Source organism: Eleginops maclovinus, chromosome 3 (genome assembly GCF_036324505.1).
Source record: "Eleginops maclovinus isolate JMC-PN-2008 ecotype Puerto Natales chromosome 3, JC_Emac_rtc_rv5, whole genome shotgun sequence".
In the NCBI taxonomy this organism is placed as follows: domain Eukaryota; kingdom Metazoa; phylum Chordata; class Actinopteri; order Perciformes; family Eleginopidae; genus Eleginops; species Eleginops maclovinus.
The window spans coordinates 13,726,444-13,748,773 of NC_086351.1; the positions used below are offsets into that span (position 1 = coordinate 13,726,444).

The 22,330-nt window shown below is 39.1% G+C and overlaps 6 protein-coding genes across 10 annotated transcripts; 3 read left to right on the top strand and 3 right to left on the bottom strand.

The window, feature by feature from the left end:
* Positions 1-103: 103 nt before the first annotated feature.
* LOC134861541 (uncharacterized) lies at positions 104-4,515 on the bottom strand. 2 transcript variants are annotated; one of them, XM_063878818.1, is made up of 3 exons: positions 4,170-4,515; positions 2,652-2,730; positions 104-2,481 (listed from the first exon to the last, which is right to left on the bottom strand). In XM_063878818.1, the coding sequence occupies exons 1-3, from the start codon at positions 4,473-4,475 to the stop codon at positions 275-277; spliced, it is 2,592 nt and encodes an 863-aa protein (XP_063734888.1). In that variant the 5' UTR covers positions 4,476-4,515; the 3' UTR covers positions 104-274. The 2 variants fall into 2 exon arrangements, with proteins under 2 accessions (XP_063734888.1, XP_063734886.1); XM_063878816.1 differs by having other exon boundaries at positions 4,146-4,515.
* Positions 4,516-5,644: 1,129 nt separating this feature from the next.
* On the top strand, positions 5,645-7,438 carry psenen (presenilin enhancer, gamma-secretase subunit). Its single transcript, XM_063878867.1, has 4 exons — positions 5,645-5,800; positions 6,110-6,188; positions 6,412-6,516; positions 6,939-7,438. Exons 2-4 carry the CDS (start codon positions 6,128-6,130, stop codon positions 7,076-7,078), a joined length of 306 nt encoding a protein of 101 aa, XP_063734937.1. The 5' UTR covers positions 5,645-5,800; positions 6,110-6,127; the 3' UTR covers positions 7,079-7,438.
* A 1,271-nt stretch (positions 7,439-8,709) lies between these two features.
* hspb6 (heat shock protein, alpha-crystallin-related, b6) lies at positions 8,710-10,312 on the top strand. 2 transcript variants are annotated; one of them, XM_063878865.1, is made up of 4 exons: positions 8,710-8,967; positions 9,053-9,210; positions 9,512-9,634; positions 9,736-10,312. In XM_063878865.1, the coding sequence occupies exons 2-4, from the start codon at positions 9,055-9,057 to the stop codon at positions 9,889-9,891; spliced, it is 435 nt and encodes a 144-aa protein (XP_063734935.1). In that variant the 5' UTR covers positions 8,710-8,967; positions 9,053-9,054; the 3' UTR covers positions 9,892-10,312. The 2 variants fall into 2 exon arrangements, with proteins under 2 accessions (XP_063734935.1, XP_063734936.1); XM_063878866.1 differs by lacking the exon at positions 8,710-8,967 and having other exon boundaries at positions 8,974-9,210.
* Positions 10,236-20,143, bottom strand: proser3 (proline and serine rich 3). 3 transcript variants are annotated; one of them, XM_063878826.1, is made up of 14 exons: positions 15,405-20,143; positions 15,021-15,036; positions 14,814-14,922; positions 14,484-14,734; positions 14,104-14,255; positions 13,883-13,986; positions 13,223-13,311; positions 13,008-13,138; positions 12,576-12,814; positions 11,963-12,483; positions 11,700-11,877; positions 11,035-11,206; positions 10,542-10,623; positions 10,236-10,391 (listed from the first exon to the last, which is right to left on the bottom strand). In XM_063878826.1, exons 2-14 carry the CDS (start codon positions 15,029-15,031, stop codon positions 10,340-10,342), a joined length of 2,091 nt encoding a protein of 696 aa, XP_063734896.1. In that variant the 5' UTR covers positions 15,032-15,036; positions 15,405-20,143; the 3' UTR covers positions 10,236-10,339. The 3 variants fall into 3 exon arrangements, with proteins under 3 accessions (XP_063734896.1, XP_063734897.1, XP_063734895.1); XM_063878827.1 differs by having other exon boundaries at positions 13,008-13,123; positions 15,021-20,143; XM_063878825.1 differs by having other exon boundaries at positions 15,021-20,143.
* lin37 (lin-37 DREAM MuvB core complex component) lies at positions 15,596-19,701 on the top strand. Its single transcript, XM_063878862.1, has 9 exons — positions 15,596-16,059; positions 16,259-16,334; positions 16,416-16,466; positions 16,565-16,594; positions 16,764-16,849; positions 16,994-17,154; positions 18,718-18,849; positions 18,998-19,071; positions 19,329-19,701. Exons 1-9 carry the CDS (start codon positions 16,026-16,028, stop codon positions 19,414-19,416), a joined length of 732 nt encoding a protein of 243 aa, XP_063734932.1. The 5' UTR covers positions 15,596-16,025; the 3' UTR covers positions 19,417-19,701.
* A 109-nt stretch (positions 20,144-20,252) lies between the features above and the next one.
* LOC134861559 (chemerin-like receptor 1) lies at positions 20,253-22,262 on the bottom strand. Its single transcript, XM_063878851.1, has 2 exons — positions 22,152-22,262; positions 20,253-21,869 (listed from the first exon to the last, which is right to left on the bottom strand). Exons 1-2 carry the CDS (start codon positions 22,159-22,161, stop codon positions 20,806-20,808), a joined length of 1,074 nt encoding a protein of 357 aa, XP_063734921.1. The 5' UTR covers positions 22,162-22,262; the 3' UTR covers positions 20,253-20,805.
* Positions 22,263-22,330: the final 68 nt, after the last annotated feature.

A 22,330-nucleotide genomic window follows, 5' to 3' on the forward strand; every position in this document is an offset into this window, starting at 1 on the left:
ATTAAACTTTTACGCCGCTTTTTAACTTTTTTGAGAGCTTTCCTCTTTAAGCGTGGTGTTTTTGGATCACATGTTTGACTTTCTTCCACTAAAGATGGTTGACTATCTATCAATTGAAAATCGGTTTCCTCTTTTACCAAAGGCTGTATGTGCTCTTCTTCCACTGACACAGTGTCCTGTTTTGCCTCAGGCTGGGTGCAATCTTTTGTCTGGGACTGGCTTACCTCTGTTACTACAGACTGAGTATCATCCTTCAGCAGAGACTCTGTGATACTCAACTCTGTGCTGACAGCAGTTTCAGGAGAGACAACAGCTTTCTTCCTCGAACGGACCTCTTTTTCCCTAGTTTATTATTTCTACATCTCCTAGGTTTGGAAGGCACAGGCAATGGTTTGGTCTCTTTGATCTGCAGTTCCACCTGATCCTCCACCTTCTGCTGAGTAACTTCAACTGGCAACTGTGACGAATTGTCAGGGACTTTTGAGGTCTCCTTTTCAGGAACTTCCGTGGTGTTTTCACTAATCACCTCCAAGGGCTCGCCAGCCAAATCCTGAAAGGAGTTTTTAGGAAGACCGTGTGAGTTGGACTCTTCAGCTGAAGCCTGAGCAGAATCTTCAACGTGCACCTGTGGTGTATCTTTGTCTTTTGGACTTGTTCTAAGCCTCCTTTTCTGAGTGACCACTCGTTTATGAGCAACAGACTTTGGTTGTGGTGAATCAAGGCTTAATCTCCTCCTCCTTAGCCGTCTAGTTGGGCTGGCTTCAGTATCCACATATGATGATTTATCCTCATTAACCTCACTTAGATCATTAGGAACATCTTCTTTCTTCTCAGACACAGGGCTAACTTGATCTTTAAGTACCTCCTCTTTCTTCTCAGACAAAGGGCTAACTTGATCTTTAAGTACCTCCTCTTTCTTCTCAGACACAGGGCTAACTTGATCTTTAAGAACATCCTCTTTCTTCTCAGACACAGGGCTAACTTGATCTTTAAGAACATCCTCTTTCTTCTCAAACACAGGGCTAACTTGATCTTTAAGAACATCCTCTTTCTTCTCAGACACAGGGCTAACTTGCTGAATTAAAAAGGATGGCTTTGAACTTTTATGTTTCCCAGGAGAAGAGACCTTTTTGATCTGAAGAGGTGGAACCTTCCCACTATCCATTTTAGTAATTTCTTGTGAAGGGGTTTCATGTATGTGGTCCACTTCAACTTCCACCTGCAAAGTGGAATGATCCTCAGTTGACACTTCAGCCTTGTTTTGGGAACCCTTAACAATATTATCCAAGCTTTTACTCTCTTGTGGGGCTGAGTTATCCTGTTTTGACTTTTGATCCACTGTCCTCAAACTCTGGTCAACAACGGGGTCACAAATAGCAGAAAGATCTACTTCACCAACAGCCTTATCTGTTACTTTGACAGTGTTCACAGCACCCTGTGTTGGACGTTCTGCCTTCACTAATGTTAAAGTCCAGATAAATTTCTTTCTATGTTTTTTCTTTCGAGTCGAGTTGTTGTTACTGGCTTGTGCATCATATTTTGGGTTTCTGACCTTCATCAACTTCAAACTTTGGATCCGTGTATCCAAACTGTCCCTGGATTGTTGTGATCCATGGTTTTCAGTAAGGGTTACTTCCTTATTCAGCCTCTTGCTTTGCCTTCGTCCGTCACTTCTCATTGATGGTTTGGTCTCCGCCATTGGAGGAACTTCTGGCTTTGACTCCCCAAGAATTGCATCACTTTTACTCAGATTTTCTGGTTCAGCTGCAAACTCTGATACTTTTTTAGTGAGTGGGTTAATGACTCTATTGCTCCTACGAGTGATTAGTTGATTAACTTCGGAAACTTGCTCTGTTACTTTGTCCTTATGCTTTAATTTCCTTGCATTCGTTTTTGGCTCCATAGTGATGCTCTCCTTAACAGTGTCAAATTTATCCGCTGATTTTCTCTCTTTTAATTTTTGGTCATCAACCACAACTTTGGCGCTAGGCTGGGAGACAGGCTCAGATGTCTTTGAAGCAGATCTCCCACGCCTTCTTGTAGGTAGAGTCCCCCCTCCTTTATCTTCTGTGCCTTGTTTATCCTCATGCGGTTCAGTTTTTAATTTGACATGCGCACTTGAAATCTGGTCGCCCTGAATGTTCTTGGCTTTAGGCTGATCCTGGATTCCTTTTATCTTCAACTTCTTTGCAAACTTTTTTAGAGGCTCTGTAATGGTTTTCATTTTCTTTTTGGCCACCAACTTTATAGTAATCCTGGGTGATGCTGATGAGGCTCCTCTTTTAGCGGACTGTCGATCCATAGTGTTTTTTCCTTTTGAACTTTTCCTGCAATCCTTGTCAGGCTCTGTTTCAGGTGAAACGTCTTTTGTTTCCTCCAAAGATTTTAGATCCTTTACATCATCAGGTGTGGCCTCCACAACTGGCTTTTTAAGCGGTAGCTTCTCACTTTGTCGTTTAGACTTTGTGCTGACAGCATCACCTACAAAACACAGACAGTTATGAATATTACAAAATCCATGGCTCCTCAAGTGAAGGCAAAACAAGGAATAGAAGTAAAGCATATATTGAATTGTGTTGCACGATTAATTCAATCAAGTGTTATTCAATAACTACAATAAAAAGTATGAAATGCTCTATTGTATATTTTACCTTTGGAAGGGTTTTGTCGTGAACATACAGATCCTTTGGAGCGTTTTCTCTCAGCTTCAAATCCTCTGAAGTCGTCCCCCTTTAAAAGTAAAAATAGATAATTAACACTTGGAGCAAAGATACACCACTCCTCTTGAGGCTGTCAAACTGTCAGTACAATACAATGACTAAAATGCTTATTCAACACCATTTCTTTGAATTCACGAGCATGACATTTATTGAATGCAGTGCATTGTAGGTCAAACAAAATGTCTCTGATAGTTCAATATGAATCGATCAATGTACGTTATCATACCATATTTTTTTATAGGCTTTCTCAAATAATAAATAATTGATATTTGCTAAGACTTGACAAAAAAGTATCATTTACAGACACTTGTTTTCAATTGTTCACATTCAAACCAAATAAGTTTATTATTTTCATACACTAAGCATAAATAAGTTATGTGTTGTAAACAGCCAGCGCTGCATTTTCATGGCATCTATATAATTTACCACCACATACAAGATCGAAAATACAACTTTTTCATCGCTCACAAACGAACACCTACACTACCTACTAGTGACTGTAGGGAAAAGGTAGGTCTGTAATTACGAATCCCTCCAAGTACTGTACAACTCCCACATGCTGGCAGCTGTGACCTGAGAGCCTACAAACCAATCCACTGTTATGAATCAGTAGTATAAACGAACGATAAACGTTACATGTGTAATAGAGGGGCGCTTTCAGTTATAACAACAAGGTTGCAACTAGCTTGTGCACACTTCTGCACCACCATTCAAACATGTCGTGTTTGGTAACATAAGCTAGCGGTTAGCCACCTCCTCATCTCGACAGCATTTAAACTTGTGCCTGCAGAAAAGCTAACGAAATCAAAACTTAGTTTTCTGACTGTTTAAATCATAGCAAAGCGAGGAAGTGAAAAAGGGCCATAGACTATGTGTGTGTAATGTCTTATTGAAACCAGTGAAGCAGACAAAAGTGTCTGCATCTGGATAGCGTATGAAAACAGAACAGTTAGCCGTTAGCCGCTGTGCAGTGTAGAGAGACGCTAGCTCACCCGTTCTTTGTGTTCGCTACTGTTAGCTAGCTGCTACTCTGGCCCAATAACGAGTGGGCCATAAATAAAATAAGTGCAATCACTGTTTACGAATGTGCCTTCCTAGTCATTGGCATTACAAAAATATACTCTATTCATGTTTGCAGAACAATATTTTAACCTACATTAGTGCAATTGAGGAAAGCGTGCAACAACTCTGCTGCTTTGCTGAAGTGGTATTTTGTGTTGCGGCTGTTCTTTAAATGTCATGGAAAGCAGCACTATGCTAACCTTAGTTAGCATGTAATGTTAGCTCCAAGCTTAAAGCTAGCCTAGCTAAGAGATGTTGACATTTATCCATGGTGCTAAACAGTCACACTGCTGTGGACAACACGCATACTTGCACATTTAACAATCACACAAAATATGAAAAGATGAAAATAAAGGTACTGACTCCTGGTTCGGTTTGGGACCTCACCTCCTCACTCCCACTAGAGCTGTATCCAGCCTGGCCAAGGGTCTGGTGGCCCGCCTCTATCCCAAGTAAGCGTAAGTGAGACTGGTCCTCATTTAACGAAAGGACCAGGTTCGCGGGCCTTGGCCCTCCGTTAGTCACATCATCAGCTTCTGAGCCTGATCGTCCAAGTTGCCATCGTTTCTCTGAGCGCAAACGACTGCGTGACGACCAAGGCCGACCGGGGAAGCGACCTCTGGCCGTAGCGGTTCCACCTTGTCCTCCTACGGCAGCCGCGGTTGCTGATCCGCATCCCGCTGCCGCCATCATTGCTTCAACAACAACACACACCGACAGCTAGCAGTTCGAGGAGACACAAGAGGGAAGGCGCGAGATGGGAGGGGGGGGGGCACGCAAGGCTGTATGGGAAAGTGAGTTTTTTCAGCGAGGTTCCAATAGGAGGGGGGGTGTTGACCTCTAGTGGTGATTGTTGATCATATTTCCTTTCAGAAATGTTTACATTTCACATATCAGACTCTGTCACTTCACTACACAGATATTCGTTCTATTTGAGGAATTGGATGTTGATTAAAGACATATTTTTGTATTGCAACTTTTCTAAAATTATATGTTTATAAAAGCCTAGGAAAATGACTTACTGTCAAAGACTAGCTTCTCAGTGGATTTAAGACAAGTCTATAGACAAAGTATATTAAAACGCACTCGTGTATTTTGGTGTATTTTTGTATACGTGTCAACCGGGTTTAACCAGCCCAAACCCTCAGAATTCACCAGCATATGAGAAACAATGTTTTTGCCTTCAAGAACAGATGAGTTCAATACATCAACACAGGGGGCTAGTTGAACCTTGAACAATCAAATAGGTCTTTATGAGTTTGAAATTTCATTTGTTTATTTAAAAAAAAATGCTCCTATCCTATGATAATAAAATATAAGAATATAACTTATGAATTCATTGGTAAACTTGACATGGCCTATGGCAAGGATAGCTTAGTCTTAGTTTATCCTAACAGTATAACAATATAACAACCATCTGTCAGATGAAATGGAATAAAGATGCAAAGAAGACAGGAACATTATTTTGGTTTTTAAGACATTGCAACACAGCAGATGGCAGTGTGCATCTGTATTGGCACCAAAAGAAGCTGATGATGCAAAGGAGAACGAATTGAATACACTGTTTTAGCGCAAATGTATTATCATTACGTTTCTGTTCATGCAATATAAGGAATGTGGGTTGCAAACTAAAACTGGCAATGATGAAGCTTTTTAAAAGTGAGTAATCAAGGCTAAACTACTAATACAAATATTTTAAAAATTGTTTGTTGGATGTTGTAAACAGTCAATGGAAAGAAGGAAGACTTTTTTTATGATCTCAGGACAATGGAAAATCTACCAGTATATGTTTTAAATGCTTGCTCATGAAAACATTGTTACCGGTTATGACCAGATTTCGAAGCACCCTATCCGGTCCAGTAGGTGGCGGTATACAGGGCAGTTAAGGAGAGGCTTGACAAAAAAAAAAAAGAAGAAGAAAAATGCGAATCAGATGAAGAAGAAAGAGGAAGTGTTTTGTTGTTCCTATTTAGTTAAGTTGCGACGATTCTCCTACTTTTTGGCCTTACAAATATCAGGTAAATAATCACACAAAAGTACGATATTCTCATCACATATAAATATTATTAAAATACCATTGTCCAGAAACGATCTAAGTTACTGTTACTGTTTGCAGCAGTCGGAACTACATAATGCTACATTGCTAAGCTAACAAAATGCTAACGGTAGCCTTGGGTGAAGTCATGTGACAATGCAATCTATGTCAGCATACTGCTTTATTGTTTCGATGTTATGCAATTGTGTACAGATTTTTCAGCTTGTATCATGTTTTAAAAATCACCAGCATCACGTTCTGCACTATAACCATTTTTTTTTTCTGATTTAAGACCCCACACAATTTCACCATGAACCTGGAACGAATGCCCAATGAGGAGAAACTCGGCCTATGCCGCAAATATTATTTAGGTAAGATTACTTAAAAATGAATGCCTGGACCGGAGAAGTGTCGATTCAAACCATTATACATTCTATTTTCAGTGTTACATGCAATAAGGTTAAACACATGCCTCAATAAGTTGTAAATCAAATTCAAATATAAGCATTTAAGCTGATTTGTGTAAATATGAAGTGGTGATAGGTCGTTTTTATTGTCATTGACGTTGTTTTATGTTCATCTTTTTCTTCTCAGCTGGCTTTGTGTTCCTACCATTCCTGTGGCTGGTCAATGTTGTTTGGTTTTTTAAGGAGGCCTTTGTAAAGCCTGTTTACACTGAACAGATCCAGATTAAAACATGTAAGTATCAGAACCACTACTTTTAACACCTGCGGTTAATTTATTAATTACATACAGTTAAAACCTCCAGTAAAACCCCAGATTAAGTTTTTTTCCCTAATGTTTTTACACAACTGACAGAATGTTATTCTTAGAAATATTTTATACACATTGCTGAGATCTGGAATTACTAAGAACATAGGATTTTGTTTTCACAGGAAATCTTAAAAAACACATGCAATTATAACTTATTATAAAATATTGGCCACATTTGAATTAATTACCTTGTTGATCTAGTACAGTTCTCATTTTGAAGTATAATATATAGTATATTCACAATTTCCTGAGCATTGTTTTGAAAAAAACTATTTAAAGCAAGCTACTGCGTGAGATAATATACCTGTCGTTTAAAAGTAATTTTCTCTTGTGTGTTTTTCCTCTAGATGTGAAGCGGTCAGGACTTGGTTTGCTGTTTTGGGTCACAGTGCTCACCACATGGATTACGATTTTCCAGCACTACAGAGCAGAGTGGGGGGCGGTGGGAGATTACCTTTCCTTTACAATTCCTCTGGGCATTCCTTGAAACATTTTTGTCAAATAACTAATGATCCATTAAAATGGACCAAGGAATTTTCTCTTCTTTAACAGTGAAATATTCTGAAGATCTGTCTGGTCTCTGGAGATAGATGTAATGGCTGTATCACGTTAATAAATCAATCCAATATGTCTTTAAAATATAAATACAGTAGGATTCGAAAAGTTTTTTTTTTTTTGTGCTTGCAAAGGCATTTGACAACATTCTTTAGGTTCTCTTCAAGTGAGCTCTTTAATATTTGTTCTTGTTTTATTGTGGAGTTTAATGTCTGTGTGTGATTGTGAGACCCACACTATTTTTAATTGTGTATGAATGACAAATAAAAACAAAAGTCCTTAATGCCTCCAACTTCCAATGTCTATACTTACTGTATTTACAATGTTGGGTTACACTTTCGTTATCATATTGGAATTGGAATTACATTATTCTTCTGGGATTTTGAACTGTATGGACTTATTGTTGGGGGACTCATCAATGAGCTATTTTCTCCTATATACACCCAATGTTTTGCATTGTTACAGAAGGCTCCTAAAGTCTGGCGCCTGTTGTGAAACCCAATAACTTAATCTCTCCAAATGTCGCCACTTCACTATCATCCTATGAGTCATAACATGATCGGGGCCATTTTTAGTCACTCCAGTCAAAGCTTAAGTGACAGGTTCTACATTACTAACTGGGAGAACATGTGCTCTCAATATAAATTGTGCCAGGAACAAGTCTGGAGTATCAGCACGTACAATACTTTCATGATGTAGGGAGTCCCTTAATAAAACTGATTTATGAGGAGCAAACTAATGAACCCTATAAGGACATCATTTCAAGTGTTGTTGTATTTCATGTGTATACAGTGGAGCGATGGAAAGTTACTAAGAACATTTACTCAAGTACCTTTAAGTTCAATTTTGACAAGAGTTCATTTGATGTTATTTTGTATTCCAAAAACTTTGGACACTACTTCACTGCATTTATTTATCAGCTTGTTACATTTCAGATAATCTCTATACACAAACATTTTTTTAAAATCAGCTTATAACATTTAATGTGTTATAGAGTAGTGTTGTCGAGGCCCCATACTGACTTTAAGTGTTACTTGTAAAATAAAAATACACAATAAAACGCCGACAGGAACACATTTTCTGCATTATGAGGACCTTTACTTTTCATACTTCTAACTACATCTATTTTTTTGACAGCACTGTGACATTGCTACATTTATTTAAGTAAATGATCTCAATAGTTCTTTCACACAGAGAGTGATGAATGGGGTGAAAGCACACGTGCTCTGGCATGTGTTAGGGACGTCCCTGCTGTCACTGTCTGTCTAGCATCAGCTCACGAGGGTCAACAACATCTCTTTTGAACTTATTTTTGGATGGACCTTCCTTGACAACAGACCTTAAGCGTGTATTTCATAACTCTATAAGTCATATAAGAAAACCTAAACAGTCTGTTTGTATCTGTTTCATCAACCCTAGTAATACACTTAAGACTACACTATTGTTAACAGAGAATAAACACGTTAATTGCCATAAGCTCGCGACAGCTGCGTCACTTCCAAAACAATACACCACCCTTATCCTATATGGCCCCGCCTCAACACCCAAGGGTAAGCATCCGGAACATAACAGAGGCAAGGTGCCCCACTGTGAATTTCCAGCTCATCATGCGACTCCAGTATAAAACACACACCGTAGCAGTCAGACACGTCAAGCATCCAGTGAGCGAGCAGCTTGGAGTCAGACACACGGGCGCACCAGGGCATCATCTGTACTCACAGTACCTCTTTTAGGACTGACACGGGAACACACGCATTTAAAAGGGGCCGTCCTTTCCTGCTCGCACACTCATTTGGTGTGTTTAAGAAGATTTAAGAAGAGGTAAGCTGTGGTCAGTGTTGTCTGTAGCCTCGAATATTGTGAATCCAACTCTCCTTTTTAAACAAGTTTTCTTCCTACTGATTAGAAATGGACTTCATTCTGCCACCCTCCTTGCCAGATGGTGGGATCCCATGGGAGAAGGTTTTACCAACTCTTATTCCTCGGCAGAATGGGATTTATGGACAATATAATTGGTCGCCAAAATTACTGATTCCAGAGACTGATAAAACCAGCTCCGCAGAGGTAGGTTATTTAAATTACTATAGCTGTTGGTATTGTTTATTAACTTTCTTTGTAACAATAGAGCTGCATGGACACACAACAATATAAAAACATATATTTAGTTATAACAAATAACCACTAATTAATAAGTAGCTTTTCAACTTCTCCTGAGTTGCTCTAGAGAAAAAAGAACAACTTTCACAGTCAAATATAATTTAGGTTCAAGTTAAATGCATGATAGCAAACAGGGCTTTTTGGGGTATTACTGTGCTAAGACATTTATTTCTAAATAACAAAAGGTATTTTCCACTTATATTGGTAGGTGAACTGTGACGAAAGCGGTTTTAGAGTTCAAGTTGATGTAAAGCTCTTCAACCCAGAGGACCTCCTGGTCAAAGTTACAGGAGACTTTGTCGAAGTACAAGGAAAGCATGAAGAAAAAAAGGTTGGTATTCTGGGTGGAACATAGCAGGTTTTTGGCATGTTTATTCAAAATATTTAAGATTTATGTTATCCTAAAACTTGGATTTATTGTGCTGTTTGAAGGATGGTGCAGGAGTTTCAACACGGCAGTTCAACCGCCGCTACCGAATCCCAAAGGGAGTGGACACCATGGCTTTGGAGTCAGCGGTCTCTCCAGAAGGCATCCTCATCATATCTGCACCAATGCTGCAAACAGAGGACTCCAGCATACCACCCTAAACCCTTCTTATACCACTTACATTTCTGCCGTCTTCAACATGTATGAACAAAAGTGCAACATAAGCCTTTAAGAAATATACAGAAATAACTTGAGGTTCCTTCAGTCACAGCAACACTCATGCATGCACGTGCCAAAACGCCCATTTGTTGTTCCTGGCGCTGTTGTAATATTCCCTGCTCTCTTATGTTTGTATATACTACTCTGCTATTACTCATCAATCTTACACGATGTTTAAAAGAACCAGTCTTTGTAAATATTCTGCGTTCATAGTTCAATGTGCTGTTTTTGCGCGCGCAACTTTTGTAAAGAAAAACACTGTACTGTTATTAATGATGCACACAAAAACATCTCCAAAATCTTTAATGTTGAAATATGTCGTGAAAAATCCAAAAATAAACTTTATTTCTTTATAAAATAAAACTACGTCAAGTGTTTTCTTGTCAGTGGTCAAGTTACTTCTAACTCGTCCTGGAATTCATTTAATATAGAGTCCACATCACTAAAAAGGAAAAAAACAGTAATTATTTTTCTGTCATTTTGGGTGCTATGTTTTCAGGATTCTGATAACGTCATCAAATAAGCATCTTCCTAGGAACATCATTTTACATGAATAGTGACTGACCAATTACACTTAAGGGTATAATTTTACCTGATCTGCTCCTTTACCCATTTTCTCTGCCTGCGAAGTACTTGTAACAAAGGGTCATCTTTAAACTCTTTTTCATCTGAATCTGAAAAAAAAAAAAAAACAGCACTGTTGATTATAATCAGCAGCCAAGGAGACATTTAAACGCCCAAAAAAAAGGCATTATTAAGTTATGACTACTGTAACATTCAATATGGTAGAGTATTTATTTTCCTATTTCTATTTTGAGATGTTTATATATTTTTAGAATTGTTTATTTCTACTGTTTTGTTTTATGCTGTTGAAATGCAAAAAACTCCCAGTTTGGGACTAATAAAGTACTTCTTATGTTATCTTATCTTATACAGCATGCACAAAAAAGACAGAGAACGGTTTAGGGTGTTTGACCTAAAGGGTTGTGGCATGTTGTGAATGCGGACCTATTCATAGGTCCGAAAAAATTCTCCACAACCAACAACAGGGTAAACGTTGGCGCTCTTTGCTGCCTAAAGCTGACCTTCCGCTTCCTGCAGCAGCTGTGAAATGACCTCCATAGAGTTCTGTGCACTGCATGGAGGAACTGTAGATTGTGGAGGTGCAGAGGAAGTGCAAGGGGGCGAAACCGATGAGTCAGGGGTCCTTTGTGCAGCAGATGAATCTGTTGTGGGGAACATTACCTCTGAAACTACCTGTCGAGACACAGAGAGGACATCCTACTGAGAAATGCTTCTTTTAATTACCATTATAGCATTCTACATCACTAAAATATGTTGTAAAATATGAATAAATACAATGACGGATGACATCTAAACAATGTGCACAGTGTTGGCATTTTTATAATGTCATTGTAATAAGGTTGGACATATACACCTGGTTATCTAAATGATTTAAATAGACAATAGCTCACAGTCTATCTCTTGAAGACATATTCAAAGAACTGACGTATAGGTTTCTTGTATTTGTCAATCACCATGTGTAAAAAAAACAAACTAATAATCTTAAATACATTAATTTGCCACCACTGTATTTTGCATAGCAACATCTTTAAGTTTAACCTATATACTGCTGGCAAGTTACCAAGTTATTACATAAGTGAGACAACATATGCAATCAACACCTGAGGCTTCATATTGCACTTGTCTAACAAATTACATGGAGAAGAATAAAGAAAAACTTTAGAACCTGTCCTAAGGCTCTGTGGACTGGAGAAGGGGGTGGTGCATGATTGCCAGTACAGCTTTCCCTGGAAAACCCCTGGCGTTGCTTTTGCAGCGGCTGCTCTGCCCAAGGCGTGACTTTTCTAGAAAGTCTTGGTTGTGCAGAACTTCTGTTTGGAGAGCCAGAGCCAGCAGGATGTTCCCTATTCATAGTATTTTTGAAAAAGTATGTTTATTGAGCAATCAGACTTTAATTTATTTTACACTTTGTGAATTTTTCAATCCTACCTTGTTGATTTCTTCTGCTTTCTGAATGACGGGGCCGCCTTGTCCTCATTCTTCTCTAATTCTGTTGTTTGGGCTTTCTCTCTCTTGCTTCTCTCCGATTTTTTGCTGTGACCAGACCCTACTGTTTCTATTGGTCCAGATGAAGCAGGTGTTGGGCAGGGCTTATGTGCATGAGAAGGCTCATCAGTGATGGTGGTCATTGCCTTTGCAGGGACTTGGATCTTTTTACAGGCAACTTTGGTGCCAGCCATACTTTTCAAAGTGTTTTGTTGCATGGTAGCATGAGACGACTGGATTGGGCAGGGCAAGACATCACAGAGTAAATGCATGTGCGCAGGAACCTGTGCAATAGTTCCGAAATGAGAGACGGAAGAGCCAGAAACATCAAAGGCAGGGAATGGAGATGGACCTGAAGCCGGGGGGCATGATTTGTGAGCTTGTTTGGTTTCTGGCTGTGGAGCTGTGATGTGCAGATGTGTATCTTTTTGTGAGAGGTCAGGAGGTTGAATACTCTGGTGTTGCTATGAAAGATGCAAGAAAGAGGAAAATAAAACATTCTGTAAATCTGCATTCATCAAACTAAAACTAGAAATTAAATGTCAAATACTCAAACCGTGTAATCGTGTCCTCTGGCTGAGGTAATGTTTGAACTGGGGGCCTGCCAGCTGAATGTGGGACCATGCAGACTGGACTGTTGCAGGGGCTGGGGCCACTCCCGGGCCTGCTCGATCTTTCTCCTTAAACGCCACTGGAACAATATGTCCTCTTCCTGGCGTCCGGGAGGCACCAGAGAAGGAATGACAGGGGATCTTTGGGAGGACACAGCCCAATCTGAGTCTGAACAGGCCTTTGCTGTAAATATTAATAAACACATTGCACAATATAACTAACACTGCTTTACAGTTAAAAAAAACAGGTCTGAAAAAAGAGGAATCGTCTAGTTAAAGTTGGATAAGGAGAGAACGGATTTGAGCGAGGTTGTATTAGAGTTAAAGTTACATAACTCATTCTCAAAAATAAATATTATTCAACACTCTTGCCTTACCAGTAGATGTTATTAAACTGGGAATCATAGGTCTTCGCAGAGGCTCATCTATGCTGACTGGAGAAGAGAAATCTGAGCAATCCAGGCCCTCTGAGCTGACAGGTATAGATCCATCACTTAAAGTACATTCACTGTTAGAAAGACAGAAGATACTTACAATAATAACATTTTATCATATCACATTTATCATAAGTGTTACTCGCTTGTATTCATACCCTCTCAGCAAAAGTCGGTTGGCTTTTTCTTGAAGGTGTAGTATCTCTATCGCATCATCAAATTCACTCTGGGAGGTGTCTGACAAAATCTGAGAAACAAAAGAGGATAGACAAACCTATGAATAAGCCACATTTGTGCATTGAATTAGCAGCATTTAGGTAAAAAAAACTTCAGTCACAATATCTATGTTCATATTGCTAACACATATACTAGGAGGTTTGTTTACAATTTTCTGAAAGTTATTATTATTATCTGACTTGCCCAGGCTAGCAATCTATAAATGTGTCAAACATGGGTGCATAAACAATGGTTTCCCTGGTATCTAGTACACAAAGAAAGTTTTCCAAATGGACATGTGGTGCAGGGTTGAAATGCAAATATTTATATGCACGCTTATTTGGTATAAGGCGTCTCTACTCCTGCAAACACTCTGTTTTCTTGGCATTCAGACAAACTTGCTTTTAACCAGGGCAGGTTGCGGATCCAATTGTCCAAATATAAAAGCATATGCAAACAATAAAAACAAGATGGAATAGTATCTGGTGTTTTGGCACGTTGTTTTTTGGCCAAATTCAAATTTAAAAAAAACATTTGGCAAGTTCATTTCAAGACAGTAACGGGTCATATCGTGTAGTCCCATCGCTCATAAATGCACTCACACTAAAGGATCCTCTGCATGGGGAGGGGGATCTGTCACGTAGATTCTGTCCAGCTGGACTGAAGCTGGCATGTCCATCGCCATCTTTCATAGGCTTTATAACATCTGTTAAGAGAAAGTTACCACTCAGAAAAATTATACCAGCTAAGGTGCTTTCACATTGACATTTGAGAGCTGGTTAAATCTAGTAACCTCTTATGTCAACAATAAGGGAGAATTTACCTCTGTCTGCTGTTTTAGCTGGTGTTGAACTGCGAGATAAAGATGGGGGTAACATCCACCAAAAAGGTAGCTGTTTCTCTTCAATGGCAGAAGGCGACTGCTGGCGCTCCTCTCGACTCTGTGGTTGACCATTGCGAAAGCGATCTATGTAGCTAAGTGAACAAATATCAATGTTTGGTATAAGTAGCGATATAAATAGTAAAGGACCACTTACCAGTTTCTATCTCTCCCAATCGTTATATTACAGTAACCATCCCATTGTCATGTCTCATATATGATACATTTTCACTGCAAGACATTTTTTTCTAATAAAGATTATAACTTAGGGCATAAGAATAACTACTCAGATATATTCTGGATTCTAAGTAACTCAAGCATACTTTGCCATCACTGAACTCTGCTGAACTCCCGACTCTGAGGAAACTTTGGATTTTTCTGCTCTAGCACTCTGTTTAGGTGTCTCCATGTCAGAAGAAGTACTGCTGGCAGGAGAAGATCCAAAATCAGTTGAGGGCCAGGATTCTGCAAAAGCAGACTGTAGGTCACGTTTCTCAATCAGCCGTTGGCTCTCGGGGCTCAGACTGTGTAACTGTTGACTGGATCGTTGATTTAAACGTACTGGACTCAAAGTCTGCAAAAGAAAGTGAGAGACATGTTTGTGATAACTTAGTAATTGCAGTAGGCTAAATGTAGAATCTACTAAAACCTACTGTTTTTTTATCTTTCTTTGACAGGGATTGTTTGAGGGATGGGTGATAGTGTGCCTTCCCCACTTTGGATGCTGGCTCAAAGGGATTCTGCCTTGTGAATACAGGTAAACTGTGGGGGGGGGGAAATACATTTGTGAACAACTCTAACTATTGTTAAGGATCTTATAAATAATGTGATATTTGAGATAATGAGATGTTATGTCTTACCTGGATTTCATTTCAGCTTTTGAAAGACAGAGGTTATTATTGAGAGCAAAGAGAAAAGGACGTATAAGTCGTTTTTGCTTCAGATTTACATCTGATCCCAAATTAGCTTTTTGACAATAAATATAGCTAGGTCGTCACGGCAGCCTGACTGAGTTGTTCTCTGTGCTTTGCCGTATTGTTACTTTTAACTTAAGTAGATGATAGCACATTATCCACCAGCCTGCTTAGTGTACTTGGCATGTCCACAAAAGAAAGTTACCATGGAGTCAAACGCCAGGAAGACACAAATGATGCATAAAATAGCATATTAAGATGCTACAGCGGAAACTTGGAAAGGTCTTGTACATCCAAAGATTCATAAATGTCAAGTAAACAAATAATTACTTTGCTCTTTTTGAAGTATATCACATAACCGATGAAGCCAGAGGAAAGCGCCACTGTTTATGTCGATCGTTATTTACTAAGAGCCTTACAGCCAATAGGAAGCGACTTTTTATGATAGACATAACAGTGACCCAATCACGTAGAACGCCTTCGTAGCCCAAGCGCCAATCAGTTAATCGGTAACCGGAAGCGCGCGGAAGAGGAAAGTCTGCATCGATCGAAAACAAGCTAAGTTAGCAACGGTAATTTGAGATTGCAAACGCGACGGTCTTTAAACCACAAGTCTGACCTTTATTTTAATTTATACAAATCGCCACGGGAAACTGTGAGTCACCTAATCGTCATCCCTTCACGTAGATATCATTGAGCATGAACAACTAGCTTTAACTTTATACAAATAGATGACTAGCTGATTGTAAACAGTAAGATAACTGCAGCAAACGGCTAGCTACATTGGCTAGCGTTAGTAAGGCAACGTCCTGTAGCAGCCAACGTCTGTACTGTCACGTAGCATCAGTTACTGAAGAAAACAAACCCGAGATTGGTGACCGAGAGTGAACACCGCGTTCTTAAAGTCGACTTTGACCCAATTAACGCTGACGCTACAAATAGGTGGGGATAATGCACCACGTCAAGATAAAGACTGAAAGGCCAGGTGAGTAACGCTACTACATTTTTCACTTTAGTATTCATTTAATCGATGAAGTCCCCCTGACCTAAGCTACGTATTGCATTTGCGCAGCCACTACCTACATGCAGTGCTAAAGTTTACCATGCATTCAAATCAACTCTTTGTTGTGATTGTGGTCCATTTTAATCCGCACTGTTTACTTTTTATATCAATTCTTCTGCAGATTTGGAGGGGGCTGGTGCTCGCAGCAGATTGGATGATGTGCTAAAGGGACTTGTGGAGAGGAGTGAAAGTGAAAGGTCAGTCGGTATTAAAATGTTAAACTAATGTCATCATTGTAATATTTTAAAATCAGACTAATGTCGTTGTGTTTTGAGCAGGGAACAAAATGAGGGGGACACTGGAAAAATATCAGCAGACTCCTTAAACAAGTATGAATCTAAATATTAATAATTATATGTTATTTCAACATTAAATATCAAATGTTAAAGCTCGTTTTTATATCTCATGTTTCACTTGCCATCTCTAGGGATTTATCTCCATCATCTGCTGGAAAAAGGCAAGTGTCCTTTTTAACTTATTTGACAATAACTATAAAAAATGTTTTTGTAGCTCAAAATAAACCCTTCCCCTTTCCTGTTTTAAAGTTCTACATTGTTTGCACACCATTCATTTTTCTACTTTTAAAAGGACGTCTAAAGACCCTATCCATGTTTTGATTCATCCAGGCCTTCAGCTCGATTTCCACAGCACCGGAGGAAGAAGCGTAAAGAGATGGATGAGGGCATACCAGAAAGCAATCAACACAAACAAAGTAAATGTTGTGAAATCCAAGAAATCATAGAATTTGACCTGTTTATCCCTAAGTTACTGTATTGTGTAGGCACCTTACCTACCACTTTATTGCACAACTTCTTACCTTTATTTCTTTCTAATTTCTATCTTTCTCCCTTGTTAGATGCTTATATTATTAAGCTGTTTGATCGCAGTGTGGATCTGGCTCAGTTCAACACCAGCACCCCACTGTATCCTATTTGCCGTTCTTGGATGAGAAACAACCCTTCTGTTCGTGTGCCACCTGCTTCTCCAAGCCCCCCACATAGCATGGCGGAGGAAGAGGTGAGGCTATGTTGGATAACTCTGTTGACCAGAGGCCTGTACCACGAAGCAGGATTTGGGGTTAGCGAGGTAACTTTAGGGTTGACTCTGGGTTTTCGGTCCTATGATGCTGGTTCACTTCTTACCGGGGCAGATCTCCATGGTAACTTATGCTGAACACCTAACCTGCTCTGGAGCAGGTTATGTTCCACATAAGAGATCATCCCAGTGAAAGCCCCGTCTGCTGACCAATCAGAGCTCTGTGTGGGGAGTTTAAAGCTATGAGTCATACTACAGGATAAAGGAAATACAGTTTAAACTGCCGTATGCTGGAACGACGGACGGCAAACTCGCCGACTGTGTGAACATGAAAATTAATAGAATCACCGCCCATCTTCAGAGCAATTAGACTATTATTACATTTGGGGCAAGCAAGCTTACTTAAATATCTGCCACAACAGTGGTAACCGGAGCAAAGTAACTCCGTTAGTCCGCGGTACTGTACAGACGTGGATGTGTCGCATTTATCTTTCAAATCAAGTCATCAGTCACATCATAATATATTTCCTTATCCGTGTCAGCTCCCCAAGCCGTATCAGGCCGTGCAACAATTACAGTGCTACATACTTTATGAAAAACAACACATTTGACGAAACACTCAGTTGTAATTTAAGTGTCTGATCCATTCATGTCTTAGATGGGGGGGCAGTAATATTATAAACCTGTCAATTTACGCATTCAAACAGTCGGTAGTTTTTTACCAGCTGGTGTTCCTGCACCACTAGCTGCAACAATGTTGGTTTTATCCTGGATCATTTTTTAATTCATGGATTTTTAAAGTTTAACTTCTTGACATGATAGTTTACTTTTCATTCATGACGTATGACGCTCCGCTGTCAGTACGCTTCTCCGGGTTTGTGATTGGTCAAATGTTGCTAACACCGCCCCTTTCACGTGAATGAGCTCATAGCCGGACAGAGAAAACCTGGGTTGACTTACCGAGTTGATAACCAGCGCCGTAGGACCGAATAGCGAGATCGCGTTTGTTAGGTTTAGTTAAGCCAGACAAGTCAAACATATCCAGGGTATGTTGAACTGACTTTCGTGGTACATGCCTCAGGAGTTGTCTTTTGTCCTTTAAAAAATGTTATGACTTTAAACCTCTAAACCTTTTGCATGACAAAATGTTAATGGAACATTTCATTTATAATGTGCTCTTACAAACCACTAGCACCTCTCTGCATGTATGACCTGCATAAGGATGCTCCCTTGTGGCTAACGCATACAACTGTTATTAAAGACAGGAGTGTTGTGCTCTGTTCCCAGTTCCTTCTGAAAAATACAATATCAGTGCTGTGAGCACCACAAGCATAATTCTATATGACCATTAAATGGATGATGGTTGTTGAATTTCTCTGCAGTAGATATTTCAGAATCCCTGCTAAACTAAAATGGGATAATTGCTTTTTTCGTACATTCATCTTTCCATGTAATTGTAAAACTTTAACTTCTTATTTGTATCAATACTTTTTACTTGTGTATAGTACGCATTCCTTTTTTATCCACATTTACTTCTTTCTCCAGGTTACAGACATGATGAATGGTAAAGGCCAGATTGTGTACAGACTGCCTCCTCCAACAGCCTGTCCTGTCAACACATCTGGTGAACCCATCAATCTTAGGATCCCACAGACTGAAAAACCCACTGTTACCAAGGTTCTATAAAATATATGCTTGATAATTATTTATTGTCTGCATATTGATATTAAATGCCACATTTGATTATCAAATCCTATGCTTTAGCTAAAATGAAAAATAAACTAGTTCTAATAAACTAAATCTGAACCTTTTTTTCTTTCCACAGTTGACGGATTCAGTTCCTGTATCAGGTTCTCTCCTATGTGACCACATGGAGCGTTGGAAAAAGATTAGACAAAAGTACGTTCTTCATTAAAAACACCTTGCAATGAGAATAATTATCAACATGTTCATTGCCATGTGTACTGTACACACTGTGAGGGCAGGGTTTTTTTTTGTGTCTCTCTCTGTAAACATTAAAACATACTTGAATTGTTGCCGATATCAAGTCTGGTCATGCTGCACACTTTAGGCGTGTGTGAGAAACCAGATTTTCAAACAACTGGAACATTCAAATGCTTGAGATGAGCTGACCCCTGTGTTTTTTTTTATTACAGATGGAAGGAATGCTCTAACAAGAACCAGTTGAGATACAGCGAGAGCATCAAGGTCCTGAAGGAAATGAAGGAGCTCTATGATCGCTAACTGGCTTGTACTGCGGCTTTCCACCACAGCATGCACTCTATGCAATTAAAGGGAGCCCCAGCATAAAAGTCCATGTTTGAACAAACACAAAGGAAAGCATTAACAGACCCTTGAGCCCTATTTAGACTATATTTTACATCCCTGCAGAAAAATAGATTATTTGAAGGAGGTTCAAGTTTACTGCAATTTGCTGTGCTGGAAAGTGTTCCAGGGGGATGCAGGACTATTCATTCATTAATTGTTAAGAATTCTGAATAAAGTCATCTATCTATCCTGTGGCATCAATATTGAAGTCAGTTGTGATTATTTTAACCTTTCAAATTGCTTCTTTGTCTCTTACACACGTATAAGACAATACAGCAACTAAAGCATAAAAGAGGGCTGACTTTAGCTTTAATAAGTCTATACATGAAGCCTATAGATAAAATGTGATATTCACTTTGCCAGTCTTTTGAAGTGCATATTAGTAACACATTGGTTCTTAATCAACCATCGTATCTTTGGGTGACATCAATACTACACATATCGAAGATTTAGAGTTTTGGTTAATGCCCATATATTTAAACATGTTCTGTTGTAATACTGCCGATATGGTGGAAGTAACAGCAAATTAAACTGTTGTACTCACCCGTCCTATCCAGATTGCACATAAGATGCACAGTGTATGAATAGTTGCTAGTTTTCCATAGTTGTATTTGCTTTGTTTTTCTAACCGATACTTCTGATTTGTGGTGTGCCATCAAGTTATCTAAGATCTGATTCAGTACTTTTGCAAATGCAAGAAGTCAAGCATACCATTGTGGTATCCTGTAAGATAAAAAACAAAAACACTGAAGAAGAAATCACATGTGTTTTTAATCACTGTACGGTAATGCATATAACTCAACTTTTGAAGCTCAGCCCTTTGTACCAGTATTATGCTTCTAAAGAATATAAGCCTGCCAAAAAAAAACAACTGGGGAAAATAAGCTAGAAATTGTATTGACTACATCACAGGCATAAACATAAACATATAACTGTGCACTTTATCATATAATGTTAAGTCTTTCCATATCTGATGAAATATGTTGTACAAAATATGTCATTCTTATACACATACATTCATATTTACATTGTAAAGCCACAGCACACCCCAAAACGATGATTGATCTAGAGAGCTTTGCGATTTCATCAAAATACATCTGATAGAAAGAAAATGGATCTAGTTACAGATGCAACAAAAATAACACGGGAGTCAAAGACACATTGTAGACACCTGTTAAGGGTGATACTACGGAGAACATTAGAATGCACATATATACAAAATATCATCAATAATTTTCTGCACACAGATGGACTGATGAAATCAATTCAACAGTCCATTTTCAGTTCATACTTTACTTTTTGTCATTATTGATCTTCATCCGTGCGCAGTGTCTCTCTTTCTGTGGTTGAGCAAGTGACTGTGCCTATCTTTTCCATGGGTGCAGTAGAGTCAGACTTACGAGAAATCCGTGAAAGGTGTGACGACAGGGAGCGAGAGGACATAAATGACAAGTGGTCCTCAGCCAGGGCACTTTCTAATGCAAAGCATATGGATTGCTTAAGCTTCTGCTGGAATTCATCACACATGAAAACATAGAGAATGGGATTCAGGCAGCTGTTCATAAAACAAAGACTCACAACCAGAGGACCAATAATCTGAATAGAAGCAAGATGTTGGTTATTTGAATCAATAAATTGCAAAACATGGAAGGGCAACCAGCAGATGAAGAATGCAAGAACAACAGAGAAAATGATCCGGCGACATTTCTGTTTTCTTGTCTTTTGCAGGCGCCTAGCACGAACAACTATGGCCACATAAGAGACACATATTACCAGGAATGGGATGAGGAAGCCCATAACAAAGCGAAATATGTTGAGATTTTTTATTATTGTTCCCTCTGTAATGGATTGAGGATAATTACAGTATTCCTTCCCGTGATAAGAAATAACCTCTCGAAAATGGGCAAATGGAGCGCTGCAGACCCCAGCAGTAATCCAGATGACAACGCATATGATCTGGGCTTTGCCAACAGTACGCCTGTTTTGTGCCCAAACCACCAACCAGATTGAGAAACAACGATCCAGACTTATGGCTGTCAGAAGAAAGATACTGGCAAACATGTTGAGTAAAATCACAATGGTGTTGAGCTTGCATAGTACTTGTCCAAACATCCATTCGGTGTTCTGAGAGTGAGAAATTATTGTGAAAATCAGAAAGGTTGTGAAGAGGAAATCAGCCAGGGCCAAGTTGAGGAACCAAACTGAGTTGACCGTTCTCTTCATCCTGCAGCCTGTCACATAGATGACTAGACTGTTGCCAATAGTCCCAAATGCGAATATCAAGCAGTAGATGACCAGCGTAGTCGTCTGTAGGACAGTTGGAACATTATCAACATCGTTTTGTTGATCGTCAGTGGAGTTGGTGAAATCTAATGAACAAAAAGTGCAATTACTGATATTAGTGACCTCTCATGTTGCCACATACAATCGCACACATGCATGCCTCCCACCATAAATTAGAGCAAGTAGTTACAGAATACTTTGTATTTGTAGATTTTTCCACACATTTTACTCAATCACTGTTGTGTTTAGGAAATATAATGTATTAACTAAAATTAAGATTTCTGCATATGCATTTTAAGGCACAAACTGTTAGACCTTTCTGTTAGTGCTATATAAAAGCAATAATTGTTTTGTCAAAAGTTTCTTACCAGCCTTCATTTTTGTGATGCAAAGAGGGACTGTCTTTTTTCTAAGTTGATCTCTGTGTGGCTCTGCCTCTACTTATCCTCTCCCTGATTACTCCTCCTTCTCAGTTCATGCCACTGCCAATAAGACAGTACTTCTGCTGCTGAGTAGACAAAATAACAAGAACTCTCTAGAACAAAAT

Excerpts from the sequence above, each read along its gene's own strand:
- LOC134861541 (XM_063878816.1), bottom strand. The coding sequence starts at position 4,475 with ATGATGGCGGCAGCGGGATGCGGATCAGCAACCGCGGCTGCCGTAGGA. Across the intron at positions 2,731-4,145 it reads GGTCCCAAACCGAACCAGGA|GGGGACGACTTCAGAGGATT; the intron begins GTCAGTACCTTT and ends TTACTTTTAAAG. Across the intron at positions 2,482-2,651 it reads ACGACAAAACCCTTCCAAAG|GTGATGCTGTCAGCACAAAG; the intron begins GTAAAATATACA and ends TGTGTTTTGTAG.
- psenen (XM_063878867.1), top strand. The coding sequence starts at position 6,128 with ATGAACCTGGAACGAATGCCCAATGAGGAGAAACTCGGCCTATGCCGC. Across the intron at positions 6,189-6,411 it reads ATGCCGCAAATATTATTTAG|CTGGCTTTGTGTTCCTACCA; the intron begins GTAAGATTACTT and ends TTTTCTTCTCAG. Across the intron at positions 6,517-6,938 it reads ACAGATCCAGATTAAAACAT|ATGTGAAGCGGTCAGGACTT; the intron begins GTAAGTATCAGA and ends TTTTTCCTCTAG.
- hspb6 (XM_063878865.1), top strand. The coding sequence starts at position 9,055 with ATGGACTTCATTCTGCCACCCTCCTTGCCAGATGGTGGGATCCCATGG. Across the intron at positions 9,211-9,511 it reads ATAAAACCAGCTCCGCAGAG|GTGAACTGTGACGAAAGCGG; the intron begins GTAGGTTATTTA and ends TTATATTGGTAG. Across the intron at positions 9,635-9,735 it reads GAAAGCATGAAGAAAAAAAG|GATGGTGCAGGAGTTTCAAC; the intron begins GTTGGTATTCTG and ends TGCTGTTTGAAG.
- proser3 (XM_063878826.1), bottom strand. Across the intron at positions 11,207-11,699 it reads TCCACAGAGCCTTAGGACAG|GTAGTTTCAGAGGTAATGTT; the intron begins GTTCTAAAGTTT and ends GTGTCTCGACAG. Across the intron at positions 10,392-10,541 it reads TGGGTAAAGGAGCAGATCAG|TGATGTGGACTCTATATTAA; the intron begins GTAAAATTATAC and ends TTTCCTTTTTAG.
- lin37 (XM_063878862.1), top strand. The coding sequence starts at position 16,026 with ATGCACCACGTCAAGATAAAGACTGAAAGGCCAG. Across the intron at positions 16,467-16,564 it reads TCAGCAGACTCCTTAAACAA|GGATTTATCTCCATCATCTG; the intron begins GTATGAATCTAA and ends TGCCATCTCTAG. Across the intron at positions 16,850-16,993 it reads AAGCAATCAACACAAACAAA|ATGCTTATATTATTAAGCTG; the intron begins GTAAATGTTGTG and ends CTCCCTTGTTAG.